Source organism: Falco peregrinus, chromosome 7 (genome assembly GCF_023634155.1).
Source record: "Falco peregrinus isolate bFalPer1 chromosome 7, bFalPer1.pri, whole genome shotgun sequence".
In the NCBI taxonomy this organism is placed as follows: domain Eukaryota; kingdom Metazoa; phylum Chordata; class Aves; order Falconiformes; family Falconidae; genus Falco; species Falco peregrinus.
In genome coordinates, this window is record NC_073727.1 from 44,196,779 (window position 1) to 44,222,544 (window position 25,766).

Genomic DNA, 25,766 nt, shown 5'->3' on the forward strand with positions numbered 1-25,766 from the left:
CAGCAGAGAAATATGCTTAAACGGGCATTCTATTGTACACCTGTATCCATGAAACCTTAATGCTGCTCTTGATTTAGTCATTTGCAATACTACATAGAAAAGAAAAGTATGTATTACAGACCATCTTATCTGAAGTCACATTCTGTGATACCTTCAAGGAACAAACAAGGTTGGTTATAAAAAGTAACAGGAAGTTTTAGTTTACCTGGAACTTACTTGTGATGAACCACCTCATGGGATAGTTAGCATGGATACCGGACACAAAACTAAGAGATACTCATAAAAGCAGTATTCCTTAAGTGTACCTTAAAGACAAAAGTATCAAACAGTGTAACTGTCTACAAAATATTTACCTGTTGGCCTTGAGGACTTTGTAAAATCTGTGCAACAGCAGCAAGGGTATCTGTATTAGCAATCTGAGATACCCAAGGATCAGGTAAACTCTGCACCACATTGGCTGGAGTAACTGGAGTCACAGGGGTTCCTAAAGAAGAGAAAACCCAATACATCAAAGTATTGTAACATACAGACTTAGAAATAGTGCTAGAGAAAAGAAAAATCCCAAAACAAAACAAAACCTGCTGTTACTAAATATTGAGAAAGCACTGTATTGACATCAGTTGAAACCATTTTTCTGACACACACACACACAGAGCACACAGAATTAACACAAAATTTCAACCTGCAGCAGCTGGATTCATGAGGATTGCTCATTTTGTAATTTTTTCTCAAGAGGAACATTGAGACTAAAACAGCAATGTGATAATTAGTTTCATACTATAATCCAGAAGAATTCTCTATCCCTGCAAATACTCCTGCTTTTAGCTCTGAAGTGGAGATATGCCAATGAATGCTACATGGAAATTACTAAATTACTATTTTAAAAGACAATTTGCATCACGATTTCAAAGAGCATTCCAGTAGACCTGTAATATCAACAATTTGAAGTAAACTAATGAAAAGAAAAAATACTGAGCTAGAAGGTGCGCTAAGTCCAATCCACAAGCTGGAAATTCCACATATTTACAGATACCGAAGAAAAATAAGGTGGATTTGTCCATGTCACTGCTTTTCAGTGTGGGATCAGCAGAAGATGCATGACAAAGTAGGTCCGTATGTGCCAAAAAAACATTTCTATATGTAAAATTTCCCACACATCCCAACTTTGAATGAAAAAATCTCCACAAAGTGAGGGAAGTTGAAATGCCAGTTCCTCACCACCAACCTATATAAGGCAGATGCTTAAGAGCACAAAATGATCAAGTCTGCATGTATAATAATGATAGTGTTTGGTAACTTGGGACATACTCCATGAGCAGGTTTTTTGCCCACATGATTCTCCAGCATGATTTCTGGCTCACATACTTCAGATGTGAGGGAGAGGGAAGTATGTCACTGGCTGCAGCTTATATGGTCAATGTGTTTTCCCCCTTTAAATCATTGTCTGTTGGCCAGCAAAAGTAAAGGAGCACTGTCTGACATTATCCAGCAGGCTCAATCCTATGGATAGCAAAAAGATACTGATGTATTCTTTTTCATGTCTCTCAACTGCAGCACCACTAATTAACACAGATTGTATTAAGTGCTGTGTTGTGTTTGTAACACTGTCAGTGATCCACTGTTTTGACTTTTGAGTGCAAAACTAGGTCTTACTGCACTATTGCTCAATCTGAATATATTTATAAAACACAGCTGAAGGGTAAACTCAACAGGCTGCCTCTTGTTTTTGCTGTTTCCCCTGATTCAGATGCTGGCTGTATTTCTTTCCAGAATTCACTTCATTTGTCTAAAGGAAACCAGTGAGATTTTTCAACACGTTAACAGCCAACATAGCAAAGTTGACACAAGTGTTTTGATTCCAAGTATGGATTTTAACCTGGTTTTGTTTACCTGGTGTATTGTTGCTCATAGCAGCTGTAGTGCTGGGCAAGACAGGGGTCACAACTGGAGGAGGAATTCCTGCTGCCATATCCAAGAGAGGCTGAATAATTTCACTCTTGAACACATTATTCTTTTGCCATAAATTCAGCACTCTAACAATTTTACTCTGAAATGAAGAAAGGGTAACAAAAGACCTGAGTTGTGCTTATCTATCTTGTTATTATCAATTACAGAATTCTTAAACAGCAATTGTCCATCTGTCTAGACTGAAGGACCTTTAGGTTTAAAAACACTAAGAACCATAAGAACAGTTATGCAGGGTCACACCAAAGATGTCTAAGCTATGAACTTAAGGCTTACCCTAGGCAACACTAAAGACACACTATGCACATAGTGACAGTCCTCTCAACAGAAAATTAAATCTATTAGAACGTAACAAATCAAGTGTATTTGCGTCCTTTGCACCTTTACTCGTGGAAGTTGGTATGGAAGGAGAATTGTTTTAAGGAAGCATTTTACAGCATTATTAATAATTAAAACAAGGAATTAGTCTCCTAAACTTCCACAGTCCACACATATGAATGCAATTCTGATCTACCTATGAACCAAAATTATTTACGTCCTCTTAAAAATGGGCATGTACTAGTAAGACAGAAAAATTATTTTATTAGGAAAATATCTCAGTATTTTGCAGGTCCTCCAAGTGAGGAATTTAAAAGTTTAAACTGGAATATAATTCCATGCCTATTGAAATTAGAGTAGTATTAAAAAATGTGGATTATGCGGAAGGAAATAAAAAAATAAAAATTCAAATTTTATACAGTTCTGTTAGATGTAACTCACTGTTCAGCTCGTAAGTCTACTACATTTCTATTTCACTCTTTTGATCCGCTGCCAAATGTTTTCTTTTCTAAGCTTCACTTCGACCAAAAGACAAAATTTTGCTTTATTTTGAAAACAACCTTCTTATTGGGGGGGAGGTGGGTGGGGTGTAGTTGTATTACAAAGAGCAGAAAGTTCTTTACAGAATCTTATGCTTGCTGTCACGAAGATGCTTTAATTCTACAAAACATAAAGATAAAGAGTACTTAACCACAGTGTTTAAACCGAAGGAATAAAAGTCTATTTCTCCAGAACTGCAAGAGGATACTTCAAGAGAGAGAAGCACTGAATTTTCACTGCATGGAACGTGCAATTTAGAGTTCCTTTAAAGAAACCTCTGAAGGCTTCCATTCAGCACTACAGTATGTAAGCCTTTCTTCTTTGAAAGTTTGTTTCATAAGGCAGTCCTCAACATGTCCATTAGAGGCTCTAACCTCCCTCTCCTATTCAGAACAGGAATATAAAACTATTTCTGTGTCTCAGTATCTACCTCTCCCTTGCTCTTTCCACGGCTGAGCCAGACAGGAATCAGTGAGGTTTTTTGTTACTTTAAATGAAAAGCTACTGTACTTCTGCTTGATTTAACACAAAACAAAACACACATTTACTTAGATGAAAGGTAACTGTTGTGTTTCTCTGTTATGCCTTTTAACCAGATTAAACAACAAAATGCTAGAAAAAAGGTACGTATCTTGGTATCTCTGACAGCACAATTTTTTGCTGGGTCAGACATATATACATGGTAACTACTTTTACAGCACAAAGGACTTCCTATAATACTGAATCCATATGCAACACAGCAGAAAGACCTCAGACTGCAAAACACATTTTCCTGCAAGGTGAAAAATATCTCAGAATCGAAGCTGGTAGGAGCTTTACAGACCATAAACAGACTGTATTTTACTATTCTTCTTCAACATCAAACACCTCTGATGTGATACATTAGTTGCCATACACTGAAATATCACAGTGTAAATGGCACTATTTCTTACCCTACAATAAATTTACTGTATTTCCTTTAAAGCCAGACACAAATTGAGTACTTGCACCCATCCTTGTGCCAGTTCTCCTCCTTCAACAAGTCAGGCTATTTCTGTGTTAGTATGTTTCCCAGGGTAGTAAGCTAAATGATCATGCAAAACAAACTAATACTGCTGAAGGAATACAACTAAACGAAGAAAACCTTAACTATCATATACATGTATATGTTTAACATATATATATACCCACACATATATGTAAAACACTGTGCAATAGAAGCAGCACAAGTTGATCATGCAGATAACCTAAAACCAGACTGGAAAAAAACGTCATTTGACTTAACCTGTTCAGCAGCACCTCAGAACTCCGTTGCAGAAGAGAAGACAGACATCCATAGCAGCATTTTTCCAACTACTTAAAATTTGCAGATCCCGACATATTTTCCTGCAGAGATCCTAACTCATCTAAAAAGGCAGGAAGCCTAAGACAACTACAGGAGACACACAATGGCTGAACTTGCCTTAACCACCTTCCATGGATACCTTAGTTTTTCAGATCATTTGTTGAAAAACACAACTGTAGGAATGCATGCGACTATTCAAAGAACAACCTGGTTTCTGGCAGTGTCCTGCCTCACTCACTGCTTCACTCCATGACACTATTACACAAATTTACGTGGAGATAAAGCCCTTAGCATTTCCTATCCTTTTGTAATTTTTCACTTCAGTAAGAAGAAATTCTAGCTCTTGTAAGATCAGTGACAAATATGAAACAAGTTAAACTGCCTGCACTCTCTGCTATTTCCAGCCAACCTATTATAATTTCATAGTGACCTTGACTACTGGGGTCCAAGGGAACAGCTGAACTATGGGGTCAAACTATTCAAGCCAGGCCTTATTTAGCTGTTGGTTGACTCAGTATCAAAGGGAAGGTAACTTCTAAGATACTTTGTTGTTTCTTCTATTGCTCCTTCAATCCAAAACACACCAGCTTGTACTGAAAATACTGCTACCAAAAAAGGTATTTATTCCTTGACACTACACAAAACCTGCTCACTTATTTTCTCACTGAAGAGGTAAAGATGACAGTAAAAGTCTCACTACAACTCCCTCCTACCATATGCCCACCTAATTTTTTCCCATCAAAATACACTAACTCAAATCCATCCAGTCTTCCTGAAAACCTTTCCAAAAGGTTAATCTAATTGGATGTGTATTCCCCCATCTCTACACCCCGAGAAGCAAAATTAAAGAAATACAGATTTTTCCAATTAATCCAGTTTTTAGTACTTCTGTATAAACAATAAGGATTTTGATCTCACTTTCTGCTTGCTTGAGTCAACCTGATTATAGACTTTCACATTTATGTGTAAGTGGTTTACCTTGTCATCCCCAGGACAACGGTACAAGTTCTGGAAAGTGCTGATGATGTTATTGCTGAATCTTGGAGCAAATACATCCTTTTCTTGTCCAAACTGATGCCGGGACTGTCTCACAATGGAGTCAATGACATACAGACCAGGTACCTTGTATTCTGGTTTGCACTACAAAGAATGATAATTTAAAATATATGTGAAAACTAACAACAAGCATTAATGGCAGAGTAAATAAACAGCTCTCTCTAAGTTTTAAATGGGAATTACCAGAGTGTTCTCTGATCTATTTAATAAAGTTGAATTTAATAAATTGTCCTGAAAAATTGAACTCTCAAGAATAGCTAACATTTAATGTTCAAGTTACCGTATCTGTTGTATGCATACTCCAAATATGTAAATGGTTTAAAATCCTTTTCCTACCTCTAAAAAAAATTTTTTTAGAATCTAGCTATTAAAATTAGCAATTGAACCACATATCCTTTTTGAAAGCACACATCTATTTTAAGAGAACAGCATAAAGCATGACCAAATTCTTAACAGTACATTTAAGCTACAAGCTGAGTTATAAGTACATTAAGCTGAGACTAGTTATAAATATAATTCAAAAATGTTTCTGTTCTTCTTTATAATCAAAGTCAACATTAAAGTTAACATTTGTTTATTTTACATCATTCCAATTAGTGTGTGGTATAACCCCCCCAAAACAAAAATATATTTATGTGGACATCTTTTTGCTTGAGAATACACCAATTAAACTTACTTTAGAACTCCAGAAAACTTGCATAATTTACAAACAGCATAGTATTTATAAAGCATGTCTACTAACTACAATACTAATTACTTCAGTAATCTTACTTAACAACTAAAGCTGTTTTTTCTGTCTCCTAATTGCAAAGTAATTGCACCAGACTACTGCAACCCATTTATATATGGAATACAAAGTGGTACAAAAATACAATGAAGTCATCGCCAGAATATACCATGACGTGGATTCACTTCACAAATATTGGTTGTACACAGTTATCACACAAGTTAGTATGGAAAAGATGGGAAAGTACACCCATTCGCTTTCTGATCCAGGTAGTCTAGGAACACATTATGCAGCACACTAAATTCATAATCTCTAATACAGTGCCAAACAAACTCTTCAGGCTATTAATTTTATTATAGCCTAGCTACAAACTTCCTGTTTTGAGAAGTTGATTCACTAACATTTGCAACCTTGATAAAGCACTTATTTATGCTCTCAACATGGTACAGTGTATTTAAGTATGACATTCTTTATATTTAAGAATGTGTGGCATCCTTCTATGAATAAATGTGTATTCTTGAATTTATAAAATTAACATCTAATTGGATATAATACGCTGTGATTCAGGGAATCACTTCAATGTCTTATGGCTACTGAAATTTTACCTTAATTATTACCAAAAATAAAAGTATTCTGCATACAGAACAGACAGCTATACAACTTTTCACAATATTAGAATCAGTAAGACCCACAGATATTCAATAAGAAAACTCAGTAGTTATGTTAGGTGGAGTATTTAACAACATGGCACATACAGAAAGCAAAAGACTAATTAATATAATAATATAGATGGTAAAAAAATAAAAACACAAGTAAAAAATTAAATAAAGAAGAAGAATTACAACTGGGACAGTGAGCCTGTGCATCCCTAATCTCAGATGAGACAGCTTTTATACAACAAATATTCATTTATTTTCTGAGTGAGTCTCAGCAATAAGATAATTTGACTATTCAAATAAATTATTCAAGTCATGCAATCACAGTAGAACATCCTTACATATATGATACGTGGTCATTTGATCCCTGAAGTGATGTTAAAACAGTTAACCAAAATGACAATAGAACAGTGAATTAAGCGTCACAAAACAAAGAACATCATGGTCAGTTATTCCACCTGAAGTTTCAGTAACCTCATGAGATTAATTCTGAAGAAAGAAAATATTGGACTAGTAAAGAATCAACCAGAAACTAACTGAGATGGCACTAACATCACTCTGGACAAGTCTATAGCAGATTTTAGCTGATGATTCAGTAGTCTTGAGCTTTAACTTGAAATGATTGTTTCCAGAACATAATGCAATTATCTTCCAAACATACGGCTTAAGTCCATAAATATCAGATGGCTAGCTTTCATCTGCTTATCTCAGATTCTATCAAAATAAGAACTTACCATTTGATGTTATTAATAATTTGCGTGTTTCAATAAACTACTCATAAAATACTAGAGAAAAAAAAAAACACATCCAGCCCAACAAAGGGAAATAACTAATCCAGAGTGATCACTAAGAGGGTTATCAATAACAACATACATCTGCCTCCTCTAGCCAGCAATGAACAGTGCAGAATTCCCTCATCAAGTAGCGCTGGACACTGAACACAAGCGTGTGAAGACAACCCATACTCTCAGTACCTTGTGGAAGGGTCATGAACAGCCAGTCCATATCCTGAAAAACTGACACTGTTACATTCAGAAGATAAATCTTCTCTCCTGCCTCTGAACACAGAAATGCCAATTGCAGCCACTGCAACTAAAAAGCAGTATTTGGAACTTGGGCAATTCCAGATTAATTTTGGGATATGAAACTGCAAAGTGCTACTGATCAGAGATGGACAAGATGTACACCTGTCCTCATCCTCCTATGTCCACCTGTACCATTAAACAGTGATCAGAGGATACTGATCCCTTTTTTTAGAGGTGAAAAAAGTCAGAAGTGATGCTCCAAAAGACAACTACTTGACAAAACACTAGCAGTGATGGTAAAGTACACTACTAGTCTTTACCAGTGCCATGAAATATACATATGACACTTATTCTGCATAGGACTGACGTTCCAGTACCTAAATAATTCATTCATTAACTGTGCTGACAGTTAAAAACACCAGCCTACAGTGGAATCCCGTTTGCATGGCCCAACCACTGCCAAAAGTCACTGCAGCATACAACGGGCACCAAGGTAAAAAAGGTAATGAGGAAGACAAAGGTTACTGACACAGAGCAATCTAGGCTGCTTTGTAAAACAGACAACAGAAGAAAAATTGAATCCAACACTGCAACACTGACTAACTTCTCTAGCTTGTCTGTCAAAATAAAAAGGCAATTTGATCGTAATTTACTCCTATTTATGAAAGAAGAAATTCAGTACCAAAATGACCAACTGAACAATCAGGTACAATGCAGACGAGAAGGGAAGACTCACAGGTTGAATCCATGCATTTCGAACTGGAGGTAAAATGCAGTTTTACCCAAGAATAATTAACTGTTACAAGAAAACAAAATGCAATAAAATTCTTTATTATTCAGAATCTTTAATACTGCATCTTCCAAAAAAGTAATTCCAATCTAGCTATATAAATAGTTTCTGTTTTAAATTACTAGTAGCTACCATGGACTGAAATGCTACATCTCCTGCTACATAAAAGATGAGGCTGAATGGTCATCTTCCCTTCGCCTTTTAAATCTATAGGAAAACCTGGCAGAAAAGTAAAAGCAACCATCACTCACCAAACCACTGTCAATTCTTTTGCTATTAGCTGTTCACACGGGCTACACTGACAGCCTCTTTTAACATCAAATGAATACATACAGAAGTAGTCCTAAGACAGTATTCACAGTCTGTCAGATCAAAGTAGATCATAACTACAAAATTAAGACAAAGTATTTGTCTTTCTGCATTGGCTTATGATCAGCTACTGATTACTAGCAGAAACTGAATGTGACTAAAAACTGAAATAAACTAACGTGATAAAAATATTAATCCCTATGTGTACCTAAAACCCAATGGTCTTCAATACTCCAATCCAACACGAGAACATTTCTTAGTGCTGACACAAAATACCCGTGACTGACTTACCTTTTGAATGAATTTCTCAACACTCTGTACAACATGCTTGTAGAACTGGAAAATAAAATAGTATTTCAACAGAGAAAAAAAATCTGAAGATGCATACACTTATTCAAGTCATACAATATTGATAGTAAAACCAGAACTAGATACTTCAGTTGATTAATCAGCAATCCAATACCTACAGTTAAGTATGCTGTCTTCCTCAGAACATTTAACAGCATATAAAAAAAAACTAATCTCAACTTTTCTTACCTTCTGAAGGCTTTTTACACTGGAATTTTTTTTAGTAACATGCACTTACATTATTCTCTTAGTTCTTGCTAAGTAACTGTTCCTTCAAAAACAGTTATTTCACTGTACATGACCAAAGATGTTAGCCTAATGCTACTCAGCATAACGCTTCTCTGTATTTAATTTATTTTCCAAGTGTTCACTTTAATAACCTAAAAAAATGAGTACATGAAGGCCTTGTAACTGAATACTTTTTCTTTAAAATTGGCCTTGGTTTTTTGTTGGTTTTTTTCTTTGAAATCTCACATATCATCACAATGGTGCTGTATCATCTCAATAACTGCTCTTCATAATTAAATGTTATTGAAATTATAAGAGTGGAAGTAGGATTTCCAAGTCAAATACATAATAAGTGATTTTGGTATAATTTAATTGTTTAATGTATATAACCATTTACTATCATTCACTACTTGTTGTTGTTCAATACAGGTTATTAGCATTCTCATTATACTGCAACATATACTTTAATTTACATAAACTTCTCCTATTTAAGGAAGCCAGTGAATTTCACTCTTCTGTCAACAAACTGCTCTCTCCAAATTACACAAAACAGCAACACAGATTTCATTATCTGAAAACATATCCACATTCTCAGTAGAGAAATGTAGCTAAGAGGAGCATAAGTTCATGGCTTTTTTGCTTTTACCATACTCTCTTCTTCACTGAGTTTCCATTTGTTTTGATGCTTAACACTAATGGCATACTTTCCTTCACTATTTTTCAGTGCTGTTTTCTGCTGCTCAAAATTATTTTTACTTTGTGGCAAGAAAAATCTTTAATTAGCTTACTAATGCCAAAACATAAGAACAGTCTGTACCCAAGCAACATAAAAAATAAGATCTATGAACAGCAGCCATGAAAAAGGATGCTAGGAATTTATAAAAATAAAGTAAAACTTAAAACAACTGTATTGATCCAAAGGTATACATATCTTACTTTATTTGGAGGGGTGGGGTGAGGTAAAGAATTGCAGTTTTGTATGTATTCACCTGTTCTCAGGCAATACCAGTTTTTCTTTTTTAAACTGAGGGAAAATACCATCTTTCAAATCTGATTGCAGAGTCAAGGTGGTAGAATTCTCTCTCACATATGACAACCAGCAAATGAAAGTCACAAAACAAATCAAGCCTTCTGCTGCACTCCTGAAAATCCCATCACTATCACATTTGAGCGTAATTCAGAAATAACACACAATAAGGGAGGTGGCAAGTTCTGAAGCAAGTTAAGTTATTCAGCTATTTTGACACAGATGAGAAATGTAAAGGAAGTCAAAAGAAGTTAGCCAATTCCTTACCTTTATAGCCTTGATTGCTGCCTTGGTGATCTGTGTCATTTTAGCTTTAGAAATGGGTGGCTTATAATCATTTAGTGAGTACAACTGCCAAAAAAACAAACAAACAAACTCCTCAAAAAACAGTTATCAGAAACATATTCTGCAGTTGTAAGCTGTATAAAATTACACTATTTTTCCACAATAAAATGCCACTTCTAATTTTCATCAATTTTAAATACATTTTACACCAGAAAATGCATCCCCATTTAAGAAAAAATAAAAAGGTCCAATAAAATACAATGTAAGATCCAAAATCCTTAAAAGATAGCAGGTTTTTTATTGCAATGGTTACTATTTACCTAGTTTTACTAGCACTAAATACAGCAGGCAACTGCAGGTTAAGGTTACACGGGAAATATGATATACAAATACAGTAGCTGTCATTAAGTTTTTCTTTCTAGGGCAAAAAAAATTAATATACTTGACTACTTTTATAAAGCATACCAGAAACTTAACCAAATACTTATTATATTCATCATCGTATGCCTGCTGAATCAAATCTTTTTATTTTCCATTAAATAAAAAAATCCAGCCCAGTGACAATGCATGTGACTTAAACCAGCAGATTTGGAAAAAAAGTGTAATTTCCTTCATTCACTGTGTTAACTGATACAAATAATGTATCAAAAGTATTACAAATACTTAAGTAAAACACCAGCTGGGTTCTACATTTCAAACAGCTTTGTAACTTCACTAATATCTAACCACCAAAACAGCCACCCTACACAGAACAGGTAGCAGTGTTTTGCAAGATTCTTCTCCCATTACACAGTAATAACTTTCTTTCTATTAGTACATACATCTTCTAGCAAAAGCAATACAGCATGACAGACATTCATCAGAAGTTTGCTACACAGCAAGAGCAGTACATGAACATAGCTACAACTGATAGGTGGTAATTGGAAAAACTTCCTCCATGCCAAGTCAGAACTCCATCATCCAAGGCTATTTACTTGCTGTGAAAATCTCTGATTATTCACAATATATGGCTTTGAATACAATGCTGCTCTTTTCTCCTTAATGCAAAGTGTTAGCAGACAAGGGACTGTCTACTATTTGCTACTTTGATACATGAAAATACCAGATACAAAATGCCAAACCAGTTTTTAAGGATATTCTTAACTTACATTGTAAACAAAAATACAACACAGGTCTAGAAGCACATCAGCTCAAAAATAGAGCCCTGATAATGAGAATGACCATCCAGAGACAATTTATTTCCTTCCTCGGGATAGGAAGAATTGGAAGTTCTTCCATAAAATGGTCACTGAAACAGAAAAAAAGCCAAAAGACTCCTCTCCTACTATACACCCTGACCTAGATTAATATGCATACACATATTAACAGTATCCTTAACTTCCTATAATTCATTCAGCTTTCAGAACACATAATTCCAAATTGTTTACATTTAACAAAGTAAAATGTAACAGTAAACAGATCACACAGTGGAACAGCTTAGAATAAAAATCTTAAATACAGATCACGCTCCCCAAGTTACTTACAATAATTTATTGCTCTGAAACTAACAAGGAGATATTATTCAGTGAGTTTCCAAGAGACAAGGATTTCCTCTCCCTGCAAACATGAGATGCTTTTTTTCTATCCTTTCCTATCAAAAAAAGTTCTAACTAAAACTTTGTATAGCTGTCAAAAGACAGAAATAAAAAAATTGGTTTTTTTCCAAGCATAAGTATCTATCTTCTCAGCTTGAAAGGATTTCCACTAAAACAGTGAGATTATAAGCAGTTCACATCTAGATATCCCAGCTTCTAAAACAATTCTAATTCTAGCTTCTAAAAAAAAAAAAAAATCTAAACCAACTGTTACTACTTCTCACTAATGGTAATTGCTGTTGCAAAACATTCTGAATTACTACTTTTTGTTGTATAAGAAGCATGTCAATGTCCTTCTAGAATTCAAATGTATCAGTGCTCACCACCACCACAGGGGAGAGGGAGAAAACCAGGCAGAAGATCAAGTCTCCAATCAGTTTCTTCTCTGGTTTCCACTCAAAGTTCGGTTATCAACTTTCAGTTACTCACAGATGATTTACCAGGCTGTGGGTCACTCATCCTGGCTACTGGCTTGGCTGGATGATGTGCAACTACAACTAAACTGCTCTGTTTGCTCATGTCTGATTTTAGATTTACCAATATCCTCAAGTCCTTCTCCACAGGGCTGTTCTTCATCCATTCATCACCCAGCCTGTACTGATGCCAGTGATCAGTGATGACCCTGAGGTGCAGGAGGACCTTGCACTTGGCTTTGTTGAAGTTCATGCAGTTCATGTGGGCCAGCTCCCCAAGCCTGTCAGGGTCCCTCTGGATGGCATGCCTTCCCTCAAACATTACCAATGTCACCACTCAGCTTGGTGTCATCTGCAGACTTGTTGAGGGCACACTCATCATTAATAAAAATATTAAATAGTATTGGTGCCAATATGAACCCACAAGTGACAACACCTGTTACTGATCTCCACCTGGACACTGAGCCATTAACCGCAACTCTCTGGATGCTGCCATCCAGCCAACTCCTTATCCATTCAATAGCCCGTCTATCAAGCCCATCTGCTTTACTGCTAGGCTGGCTAGAGAAGCAAGACTGTTGCTTCTCTACTAATGAAAACTTTTTTTTTTTTGATGTAGCATACATGATTTTTACATTTTTACATTATACAGTGGGCATTTCAAGAAATCAGATATTCTTCAAACCTAGTTAAAGCAAAATAACTGCAATTTATTTGGGATTATAATATATGAAAATAAAGGAGTTAAAAATTTATATATTCTTTTTGGTTTTAAAACTTGTGCTTATATTGTAGCTCATTTTTCCTGTATGCTCTTTTGTACAAATGCTTAGTCAAAACATTTTGCTATAATTATTTCCTGATCATCTTTTTGTAAGGCACTCATGCTCACTAGCAGAAAGTAAGTGCTTGCCCTCACATAAACGAAGCCTTTAAACTAGGAAAAAATGGCAACTTGGCTAAACAGTAAAGTCAGGGAAATTATCTGAGGTAAACATTTCAGAAAATCAGAAGTTGTACCCAAAGGAGGGGAAGGAGCAGGCGGAAGTGACCATAAGCTCTAGCTGGTAACGCACATGTAAAAAATAAAGCAACCAAGTCTGAGAAACAAAGAGGAAAAAGCATAAAAATCAGCCATTTTCAGAAAAGAGAAGAAATAGCAGATCTATTAAGAGTGCTCCTCCAAGACAGTCAGCAGGTAAAGGACTCGTAGGAGATAAACCTGTACAGAAAAAGAACCCTCCCTTTCTCTTTTTAGATCTACACACTGAGGAAAGACTGTGGAGACTTCCCATACCAGAATCCTCCTCAAATGTGTTTATACGAAGGTGAAGAACAAACAAGCTCACAATGTGAAAAATCATGAAGAGCTGCTAGAACTCAAGAGTAAAAGACCTAGTAGCTGTGAATCATGAATTCTCACTTGAAACAGTCTCAATCTTGCAGCTCTTAAGAGACAGGAAAAGCAACATGAATTTCTGACAAGTGTTCAGGGGGAGAATCAGGTAACAATGGATCAGTTAGGTTCAATGTTTGTACCAGAAAAAAAATGTATAAATTACTGGAAAGAAAAGAGTAAGTGGGCAGTTAATTCCATGCACGTGTTGCAAGGAAAAGCAACATCTCAGTCTACCATCTTTTTCTGAAACACTCAATGAGCACACTGAGAAATCACTAATATAGTCCACCTGGACTACCAGAGACATTTACCAAAGATCTCTCACAAAAGGCTTCAAAGAAGCTAAGCTCTCCTAAACAGACTGAAGTAATTCTGACAGAAAGGCTCTCCTGAGCATGACAAATAACCTGACCAATTACTCTTTAAAGACAGCCAGCAAACAATTTGAACAAACAGTCATTTTGTTTATAGTAGAGGGAAGTCCCAGTAGAGTTCCACTTGCGCTAGGGCCTGTGCAGTCAGGTATATTCTGGATATGACAGACAAAGACTATCAAAAGCTGCAGAGGAACATCGGTGACACAAACGAGTAATGAAAAGGTAGACAAATTCAGCATGAGTACACACAAAGTAGCAGACACTGGCTTTGAAGCTGACTAGTGCCATTCAGGAAAGGGATCTGCTGGTACATGAGACATTTCTTTGAAGGCATCAACTCAACAGTAAACCAGAAAAAATCTCAGTAGTAAATACAGCAAACACTTTTAGAACCACAACATCATTTAGGCAACTGTACAAACTAACCTACAGGGTACATTCAACTTCTTAATACTTCCGGAATTTCAGCTCCCCCCTCTGATCTTGAGGGCTGGCATGAAATACTTAGGGATAATGAAAAGTGTTTTCAAGTGAAGAACAAAGGTGACTAGGACTTCAGCCTGCAAACAGGATTACTAAAAAGTGATGGCAGATGTCAATATAATCTGAGTAGTGGAGATCTACTGGGAAGGATGGGACTGGAGGAGTGCACCAAATGAGATGAGCAGGGAATGAGTGAGAGCCAGGTGGTGGATACGGCTCCAGACTGCCCAGCATGGTCTTCCTCAGCCTGGGAGGGCAGCTCTGGCATGCTTTGGGGGGACCTGACTCACTCCCGAACTGTTATCACCAGCTTGTTAAGTCCATGACCAGACACCATAATGAAATACACCCACTCTTTTAAATAACTGTATAAAATACAGTTAGCTATCTCTATGCTAGTATAAAATGCAGCTCTCAGTTTAAAAGAAACTTACTAAAATGAAGTTTGAGCCTTATCACATCAGGCAGCTGCATTTTTTCCACAATGGAAATACAGTTCATTTAAGAGGGTCAAAAGTGAAGCACTGTAATCTTCAAGTGGCAGACAAAACCACAAGTTTCAGAGGTTTTGAAGCACACTAGTCACTTTTACAATACAAGCTGGAAGAAGAAAGCAAAAGAGCAGACACAGAAACCATTATGCAAACTTCAAAAACATGCTTTACAGCTGAGCTACCATATGATTCTATGAATTATGAAGAAAATCTGCCTAATTCCATTCACTAGCCATTTACCTGCTTTTCTGGATAAACATCAACTCATACCAAAACCCCTGCCCCAAAACACAAAAACTCATCACTATTTCTTTAAGCATCTGATCACTATTGATAGATACCTGACCAGCAATGAAACCTGTTTTCTGTAGTTATTTTCCTAAGTTCACAGTTGGAAGGACATGTATGGTGGAAGTATTTGCATTGTTTCTTGTGTGAAAAAACAGTAAGCATAGAAACTTGCTGTTGAAATCTCAGGCACTGCTATAGCGAGCACCACAGTTTGGAGTCCCTTTTTAAAACGTACACTAAGAGAATAAAAATTTCTTTCCAAACACTGCACATTATCACCAGTTGATGATACAAATACTTATCAAAATCTAATACAAAAACCACCTCACACGTTGTTGGTTCAATTTATTTTTCCTATTCCCTTATTATTGATTTTGCACCACAAACGAAAAAGAATATGCTAACCTAAACAAATCCAATATTTATCTCCCAGCTATCCTAATACCTAAGGGGGAGAAACAGCCTCCCTGATACTTGCCCAAAAGAGCACTGCTGCAAAAGGCTATGTATTCACCAAAGAGTAATTCTGACACAAAGGCTCTCCTGAGCAAAGTCACCACAAACACATTTGGGAGAATAATGCTTCAGTCTTTAATAAATTGAAAGGTTAAACCCTGATTGAAACAAACCTGTAAAAATCCATTACAAAATTATACAGAACTTTGTTTTGTACTGTCCATTCTTAAACTACAGCACATTGCTCAGAAGACTAAAAGGTGAGACACTCCCTCTCTAAAGGTAGATGGCATGACCAGACACAAATTTAACTGATCAGCAGAAAGAAAACACTTATCTGATCCTAAAGAAAACAAATTAGTAACTTCCTAAGAACACAAGTGTTAAAAAGGAACAAAGACTAAACTTCTGCAGAAGCTGATATTGGGGGGGGGGAGGGGGATGTGTGTGGTATGTGGAAAAGTAACACAGAGACAAGTCACAAGGAGTCTGTACTGGTAAGAGAAACCATTTCCAAACTGTTGGATCAGTTTTGGGAGGAAGGGGTGGGGGTGGGGACACAAAAAAATAACCCAACCCACAAGTGTTCTATAATCAAATTATGAAGAACATTAAATGCAGGCTTTGCATATGACCTTCTGGGAATAATTTTATTTTCCTCTAAGAAAAAGCATAAGAAAAGTTAAGAGAATACTTTCTAGTTACTGTAAAAAGTGTCAGTGACTTTTCCAGCTCGGTGCACTTAGTAGCACTCATTTGACTGCAATGTCAATGAAAATTTATTCTAGAAGTTTATTCTAGAAGGCTGCGGACAAGACTCTAAACTTTGTTTCCCAAGTATTCTAGATGATCGAATACACTTGGCTCCAAACACACTGCAAACACTGGAACCTACCAATGAACATTAATCTTACCAATCCATTTACAGCTACAGAAAATAACAGATCAATTTGCAGTGAATTTGTGTGGGGGAAGTTGTTTTACTGCTTTCCTGTACCATGATTCCATTCAGCCATGCCCTACGCACATCACCGTTTTGATAATTGGGGGGGGGACACGACACAATCAATAAGCCTTTGACAGAAGTATGAATGTTTGATTAAACACTGAATATAAATCACAGGAAATCCTTAAAGGGAAGGCTTGAATCCGAATGGCACTTCAGGGACAAAATGAGTCCACAAAAATATGCTTACCACCAAATCCTAATCTGTCTCAATGAAAGCAACTCCCAGGGTAATGATCTTGCACATGAAGAATCAGATGCCAGCCAAATGGCCATGCAAGCATGTAACAGTTTATTAGACAGATAGCACTGCAAGTCTTCAAGATGATCAAAGTAATAGGTAGTTTTAAGGGTGGATTTTTGTTCTGGTTTTATAAGAATATCTCAAACCCTGCTTTGTTACTGTCTGAATGTAAAAATAGTTTTTTCTATTTTGTAAGTTCTTACTCTTAACTCAACTGTACAGAACTGTAACAAGATATACACAGAGTATCAAACCTGCATTACATCTCCAAAATTATCAGTTAATTCCTCCCCATGTATCTTTAGTAGGTATAACAGCTAACCAATTCACGCCTCAAAAAACATCCCGATCCAACTGCGCTTCACTCCTCCAACTCGGCCTTGTGTCACACCAAGCATTCAGTAGCATGACTTACTACCACAGGAAGGTGAAAAACCCCAGTGTGGCAGCTTACATTGCTAACCAAGTCTATTGCTTAACAGGAATTTAAGTTGGAAAATTCTCAGTGGAGGACTTGAGACATAGAGACTCAGGTGCGCTCATGATCCTGACTCATACCCATTCCCTGGTGAGAGGAAGACCCTCTCACTATATAGACATGAAATATGCTATGTTCCTTTTCCAGTTCCTCCACATGTACACTCACTTTTTTATTTACCCTCCACATCCGAAGACTCACCAAGTTTTGGTATGTTCTTGTCAAATTTCACCCAGCCCTAGTCAGCTTGGCCATTTCAAGTGACAGGATGTTGCCGAAACTCTCAAATTACCAAACTCTGATTTAGTGTTTAACTATGTGTTAAACAAATCTGTGCACAAAGTTTAGATCAAGCTGACCCTCTAAAGTCATCAAAACTGATGAATGAAAGGACTTCTAATCAAAAGAGTCAGCCTTGGGAAACAAAGAACAGATGGGGAAAACAACACCGTTATCTAAATTACGCAGAAAAAAGCCTCCAAGTGAGAAAGTTCTGGCTGCAAGAGAAGCCAAGCTGATAATGTGCTGCAATCCACAGAAAATTAGTTGAAAGTACCAGAAAGGTAACTCTGGTAACGGGAGATCACAGCCTCTAACTCAAAGAGCCCCCTCTGAAAAAGGACAAACCCCCACTTGGGGAGCATGCAGTTAGTAAAAAAACTTCAGCAGTGAAGACAGCAATCTGAGGACGCCTACTAATTTGCATTAGGAGTGAGAAACTTGTAACCAATACTGTACATGAATGAAAATTAAAATTTAATGTACTATGAATATGCTAGTACTCTACTGTATATAATGTATACACTCAAGTAACATGGTGTGCATGTTAGGAGGAAAAATCCCGCATGCACCCAGCGCTGCAATAAACCAATGATGGCTTTCTAAAGTAGCATTTGGTTTGAGGAGTTTTCCTGGTTATGATTTTCGGTAACAAGGAAGAAAAGGAAGTTTGACAACAACTCTTTCAAGCTTCCAGTCTAATCATGTCTCTGGGCTGAGCATTACCAAGGAGCAGCCACTCCCTGCTTGGCCCCCATGAGGAAGTGATGGTTCCTGGTTGCTACCAGGACTGCTTTTATCTGTACCTCTCTGGTTCCATGTTTTTAGATTGTTTTTATTCTTAACACCTTTCTATCTTTCTCATAATAATTAATTTTTACCTCCTCTTTTTTTCTGATCTTTCCTGTCCTGGTTTCAGCTGGGATAGAGTTATTTTTTTTCTTGGTAGCTGGTGCAGTGCTGGGTTCTCAATTTGGTGTGAAAACAATGTTGGTAACACACCGATGTTTTTAGTTGTTGCTAGGTGATATTTATACTGAGTCAAGGACTTTTTACTTTCTCAGGCCTTGCCAGTGAGAAGGCTGGAGAGGTGCAAGAAACTGGGAGGGGACACAGCCAGGGCAGCTGACCCAAACTAGCCAGAGGGATACGCCACACCATATGATGTCATGCTGTGCATATATAAGCTGAGGGAAGGAGGAGGAAGGGAGGGACAGCACTTGTCTTCCCCAAGAAACCATTATGCATGACGGAGCCCAGCTTTCCTGGGGATGGCTGAAGAACTGCCTGCCAATGGGAAGTAGTGAATGAATTCCTTGTTTTGCTTTGCTTGAGTGAGCAGCTTTTGCTTTACCTATTAAACTGTCTTCATTTCAACCCACAAGTTTTCTCACTTTTGCTCTTCCAACCCTCTCCCCCATCCCACTGTGGGGGGAGTGAGTGAGTAGCTGCATGGGGCTTAGTCACTGGCCAGGGTTAAACCATGACATTTCTCCTATGCCCGTTCTTACCTCCCCTTCTCTCTTCTTTGTGCTAGGGCACAGTAGAGAAAATATATTTTTTACTGATGCACAGCACTAATTCAGAGAAAACCAACAGAAACAGCATTCAGTACATGATACTTATGGAAGATAATATACAGTTGCCCTTTTAGTGATATTTTCTCTTAATATTATTCTAGCCACCAGCAGCTCAGTGATTCCTGAGCCTGCACTAACTGATCTTTCTATAAAATCTCTGAATTCCCTCCACATAGAGAATTCAAATTTATTTTTTGATGCATGTACATCTTTAGCATGCCCAACATCTTTGCAGAAGGTGCATAATTTAATCAAAGTCTGTGCAAAAGAAACTCCTTTTTCTTGATTTGAACCTGTGCTCATTAGTGATACTGGATTTACAGAGCTTCTGCGTCGGAAAAAACATTGATTCACCTCTTCTGTATCCCCAGTACTACAGACCCTTATCTCATCATCTTCCAGTCATCTCTACTCTAGCCCAGAAAAGAGTATTAGTACAGACCTGTTGAACTGTTCTTTCCGCCCTTCTCTGTACATGCAGTTCTGCCAACAAGGCCTTGTGTGGTGCAAACTAGACCGCACATGACATAAGATAAAGAGGCACTGGCACTACAATGACTCTCTATTTCTTTCCTAATAATTTCCAGGATTCTGACTGCTATTTTGACTACTGCCGAACTTTTAACAGGCATTTACATTTCGGTTGCAAGATCTTATTAATTACCAAATAATATCATTTCAGTACCCATCACTGTGTACATAAAGCAAGGGTTGCCTTTTTCATACTCCCCAGCCTGCATTACCACATTTAATTTGACAACATGGCAGGGTGCCATCTAACAGTCAGTACAGCAATGTCCCTTTGCAGTCCTTCAGAGCTAGCTCTTCAGTACCAACATCCTGAATAACTTAATACTGTCAACATTTTTTCCTCATTATTCTACCCCTTTTCCACAGCATTTACGAATACGTCAAAATGCACAGAGTCCCAGCACAAACCCATAAAAGATTCCACCATGAAGAAAGATAATTCATGTCTCCACAGAAACTTTTCCCCCCCATCTCCCCTTTTACTATCCATTATGTAAGGATGCACTTTCATCCTTAGTAGCATAGTTTCAAACTTTTGGGGATGGATCTTCTCAATTACTTTTTGGAAATCCTAGTAACACCAGCTGGTTCTTCCCTGTCCACATGTTTTCTAATTGTCTCAAAGAACTCTAGTGCATATATGACACATTATTTTCTTTCATAAAAGTCACACCAATTCTTCCTCATTTTATCATATCAAAACACAGTACTGCACCAGCTACTAAGAAGAAAATTAACTCTCCCCAAGCCAAAACCAGGACATCACCTGTGTATTGTTTCAAACAAATTCAAATTGTACTTACTTCTCATCACCTCCAATTGAGTTATCCTTTCTGTTCTTACACTGGTTAAAAATAAAACCAAACAAATGCCTTAAGACTGAGTTTTTAGTATCATATCCTAAGGCAAGTGTTTCTTTAACTTCCTCCATCATCAATCAATATTATCTAGAAATAGATGGGAAATTGACCTCACAGGGGCTTTGCATGCATTTACTGGACAATGGGAAAAGTGTCATTTCCCCATGCACCTCCTTCAGAATCAACAGGTTCCAAATGCAAAATTTACACAGATTTACTACATAAATGTATATTTAAGTATCATGTCCAAGAAAAGACCAGGCTATCAAATAAAGCCTATTATATTCACAATTCTGTGTCTTCCTCTATCTAATAAAACTACATGATTTGTACAGCAAAAAGCAATGACATTGAGCTAAGAAACTACATAAAAGGCAATATTCCAGTGTACATAAAAGTTAGGTTTAACAGCATTATTGAGACTCCCTTTCTTCAGCAGAACTTTTAATAAGCTACGTCCCATTTCCAAACTTGGGGGGGGGGCGCGGGGAAGGGCTTGCTCAAAGATTAACAAGCTATTTAAAATATATGTTCAGAATGGGGGGAAAGGCAAAAGATCAGACTGACACTACAGATCAGGCACTGACTTTCTGTTCTGTATTTTTTCTTTAATTCTGTTAAGAAAAGTGGCCTTCAAAAAAGGATTAGTGAAAGCCTGGAAATTCATCAGCATATTTCAAAATGTGATTGTTTAGTAATGCCAACTAATTTTATCATTACAATCGTAATTCAAAAACGCTTTAAAAGTTAATTCTATTGTAAATAACTATAAAAAGTGCACTATTGCAAATAGCTGTAATTTACAAGGCAGTATACTACACAGTGCTAAGCTACAGTCTAAAGTCTCTCAAGAGAAGACCAGGCTGCACGCACATGAACTACATCTTTGAAAAGTCAGTCGCTTACAGTTACTGCTTCTCCATGGAAGGCAATGGCACACTATATTCTGCAAAGCCCAACACTTAATTCCAAGATCTTTCACCACTTACTCAACAGGCAAGAGAGTCAGACAGCTTTTTCCCTAACAAAATGTTGAATGAAAATCAGACCACAGTACTAACTTTATTAAAATACAGCTGCATAAGTAATATATCCTTTTTCACACCTCTGGCCACATCTTACAAAGACAAGAGTGGCTAGGAAATAATTTTTCATATAAGACTAATTTTGCCACCAGAAGGCTTGAAAGCTATGAACACCTCTGGTCTCACGTGACCCAAAGGAACAGCAACTTCCAGCAACAACTTCCAGCAACTAAGAGAATAAACATTTTGATACTGATACTCTAGGACTCAGTCCAAATAATTACAAGATTATGACCAGAAGCATGTCAGGGATATCAATTACACATATCTCTACTGAATTATTATTACAGTTCTCCCTGGCTGCTACCAGGACACAACACTAACCAGACATCATATATAATAACAGATGTCTGCAATTTCCATGTTCAAAAGCCAAAACAAGTAACTAGAAGTCAAGCCTAATAGGTATTACCTTAAATTACATTAATTTATTTCACATTTCAACAGCATTAAAATAAATCAAATCCAACTGTATATATAGAAATAGTCACTGAATTGCTTACCAATATTTATATCACCACACTGCAAAGAACAAGAAGAGAGTATTGTCAGTTGTTGCTTTAAAAAAAAAGGACAGAATCAACAAATTTCTATTATGTTGCATTTTGCACACTCCTGAAATTTAACCTCTAGGAAAAGTTACTTAAATTACATGAGCACCCTCAGTGAATAGGATTTTTCCTTGATGCTGACTAGGATCTACCAATCAGCACCTTGTTGCTCTCTGTGCTGCACAGAAATGTTAAAATATATACCAAAGATATGTAGGATGACCAGAATGGCAGGTGCTCCATTCAGCATAAGGTATTTCAGTTTGGAGGGAAAACAATGAAAAGTTCTTTCAGCAACCAACCAAGACAAGTTGCCAAAATCCAACACTGAAAAAAGCAAAGAAGAGAGGGTTGCAACTCAACAACTATCTTAATAAAATTGTTTTCAAACACTTGAAGTGCCTGACATATGGTTTAAATTAACAAATATAAAATGATTGTCACTATCCTTGATATCCCAGTCTATGACTTCCTTTTACTGTTGCAGTTAACTGATTTATAAAAAAATTAAAAACAGCCGAGAACATTCACATAAGAAGCTTACCCCCTCACACATCAGTTGTATTATATACCGCTCATTACATATGTTTATGTTTAAAGAAGACATCTGAATATTCATCCTAACTGAATGTATAAGCAATTAAGTGAAATAGAATGCTAAGGTGATACAACAGTCTCTCCAGCCCATCACATTTCAGCACATGAAGTCAGGTGTTACCATCACAGTCTTTGCTCAGTCCATCTCCTATCCCTTTCATTTTGAGGAAGCACAACTCCAACTTTCAAATCTCCTGAACCTGAACAATTTGGGATGGAACGCCAAGATTGCATTTTAGTTTTCATATATTTGAGCCAAAAGGCACATTACAGTCTATTTACAATTTCCTCTAAACCCTCTTCATTACTACTTTCAATGAAAGCTTCTGAGTTCCATCGGTACAGCTGGCTTTGTACAAATAGACTATGAATGTAATACTGGAATTTAAAAAAATCACCTGGATTCAACTCTAGGCTCCTGAATTGCATACAACTATGGAATAGATGTTTACCTCTAGAACATACTTCTTTCGGTCCTAGCCCTTTAACAAGCCATAAAATAATTGCTCTTTTTCACTTCATAGTAACTTAGGATGTTCACTGCATGGAAACAGAAAGCTTAGAAAAAACTAAATAGACCATGTGAAATAGCTAGGCAAGACTGTGTGCTTTACCAGTGCTCAAACTCCCAACAACAGAAAAGAAAGACTGATGACAAATGATCCATATAATCTTTAAAAGTATATCACATGAGAAAAATCACAGGAAGTGAAATACGCTTGTTATATTGCTTCTTCTCTTATCATTCCTGCCATATGGCTAATTTCCATCATTAACACTTTATCATGATTTTATAGCTAATTCTAGATCACCAACAGGAAAATCGATCAGCTTCATAGACAACGTCAGTCTCTATAGATTTCCAGAGGTGAGCTTGGGGGCTGCCAACACTGGAGAAGTGCCTTTCACTCTTGTTTGCATTACACTGGTTTGGTAAAATGTGGTGCATGCAGCATGGAGTTAAATGCCTTAGTAAAGTCTCAATACAATCACACCTCTACAATCATGAGAGATGAAATGTAGGGACAGATCCCAAACATTATGAAAATCAAAGACACGTATTTCTCTGCCAACTGTTTTTAGGGCTCACAAGAAAAGCTGCCCTGATTTCAAAATGTTTTCTCCTTAGATATGGTTTAAAATCCCCTGCATTCATAATGAAGCTTCATGATTTACAATTTGTTAAAAAATCATGGTTTATAGAGGGTTATATCCATATATCCAACCAATATATCAGTTATATAAATCCTTCTTTCCCATTCAGTGTTCCACTTTCCTGAAAATTAAGCAGCAGTTGCTACTACTGTGCATCCCATATCTGGTAACAAAGCTATGACACTCAACACATTATCTGAAACTGTAATTTAGAGCAGATTCAGAAAACAACATATTCCTTTTCATGTGAACCAGCTTTGTTTTGTTAATTTGCATAGAAGATTCAGTATTCTGAAAAACTTTAGTCTGATCAGATCTTTCCATAGGCTTCCAATGTTCTGGTTAACACATTACAAGTTCTTTGGACTTAACTGCTGGAATATCCAAAGACATTTACAAGCATGATCATTAATCTTTTTAACACTGCAATCACATCAATATAAAAATATTATAATTGTATTTTATTGATCATACTAATTTCTAAATTATTTGTCAAGAGAGCTCTATACAGTCATGTCATGAGACCAAAATTTTTAAACCATTTTGCTCACCAAAGTGAGCAGCACTTTACAGTATTTTGTACTTCTTTAGAAGAAAAAAAAGTCACAGAATAATAGGAATGGAAAGGATGCACATAATTAATTCTACTTCACTTTTTGAAAGTAACTAATAAATACTAAAAACGGGGGGGGGGGGGGGGGGGAAGGGGGAAAAAAAGGGAAAAAAAAAAAGGAAACCCTCACCACAACTCCAAATGAACATTTGGAAACATTGAACCCTAGGCCAAACACCACAAAAAGATGAATCTTCTGAGATACCTTTCCCAAGAACACATGCTAACTCAATTAAAAATTCCAATTCAAATATATAAGACAACTGTTCACTGCCTTGCATAAAACACCTTGTGCAGCTGTCATCTTATAAAGGAGTATTTACTCCAGTCTTTCAAAACTGTATGTTATAGATAGAACGTCACAATAAACAAGTTCAAGGCTACCAAAACAGGTGCCTCCAATATCTTAGTGGTTTTACTGCTCAGCAGCCATCCATACAAACCACCGTTCCTTGCTGCTACTACCTCTGGATCTCAGCTCTGCCCCTTCTGCTTTTACATGCTCTTTTGTGCCCTCATTGTAAACAGGAACCAGAGCGTACTCTGCCAACCTTCAAAACCCAGCAACAGCAAACACTGTAACAAAGGTGACAAGCCCTACCTTCCACATATGCATTTTATTATATTAAATGTGTGCATTAT

General features: G+C 36.8%; 1 protein-coding gene across 7 annotated transcripts in view; it reads right to left on the bottom strand.

The window, feature by feature from the left end:
- Window positions 1–25,766, bottom strand: part of SCAF8 (SR-related CTD associated factor 8) — a 167,089-nt gene that overhangs the window by 133,345 nt on the left and 7,978 nt on the right. For 6 of the 7 annotated variants that reach the window (XM_055810288.1, XM_055810287.1, XM_055810286.1 and 3 more), the window contains exons 2-6: window positions 10,581–10,664; window positions 9,002–9,046; window positions 5,126–5,287; window positions 1,891–2,047; window positions 354–484 (exon numbers count right to left, since the gene is read on the bottom strand). In XM_055810288.1, the coding sequence (XP_055666263.1) occupies window positions 354–484; window positions 1,891–2,047; window positions 5,126–5,287; window positions 9,002–9,046; window positions 10,581–10,664 (579 nt within the window). Of the gene's footprint in view, window positions 1–353; window positions 485–1,890; window positions 2,048–5,125; window positions 5,288–8,347; window positions 8,408–9,001; window positions 9,047–10,580; window positions 10,665–25,766 lie in introns of those variants that run through there. The other variant, XM_055810292.1, reaches the window with a different exon arrangement.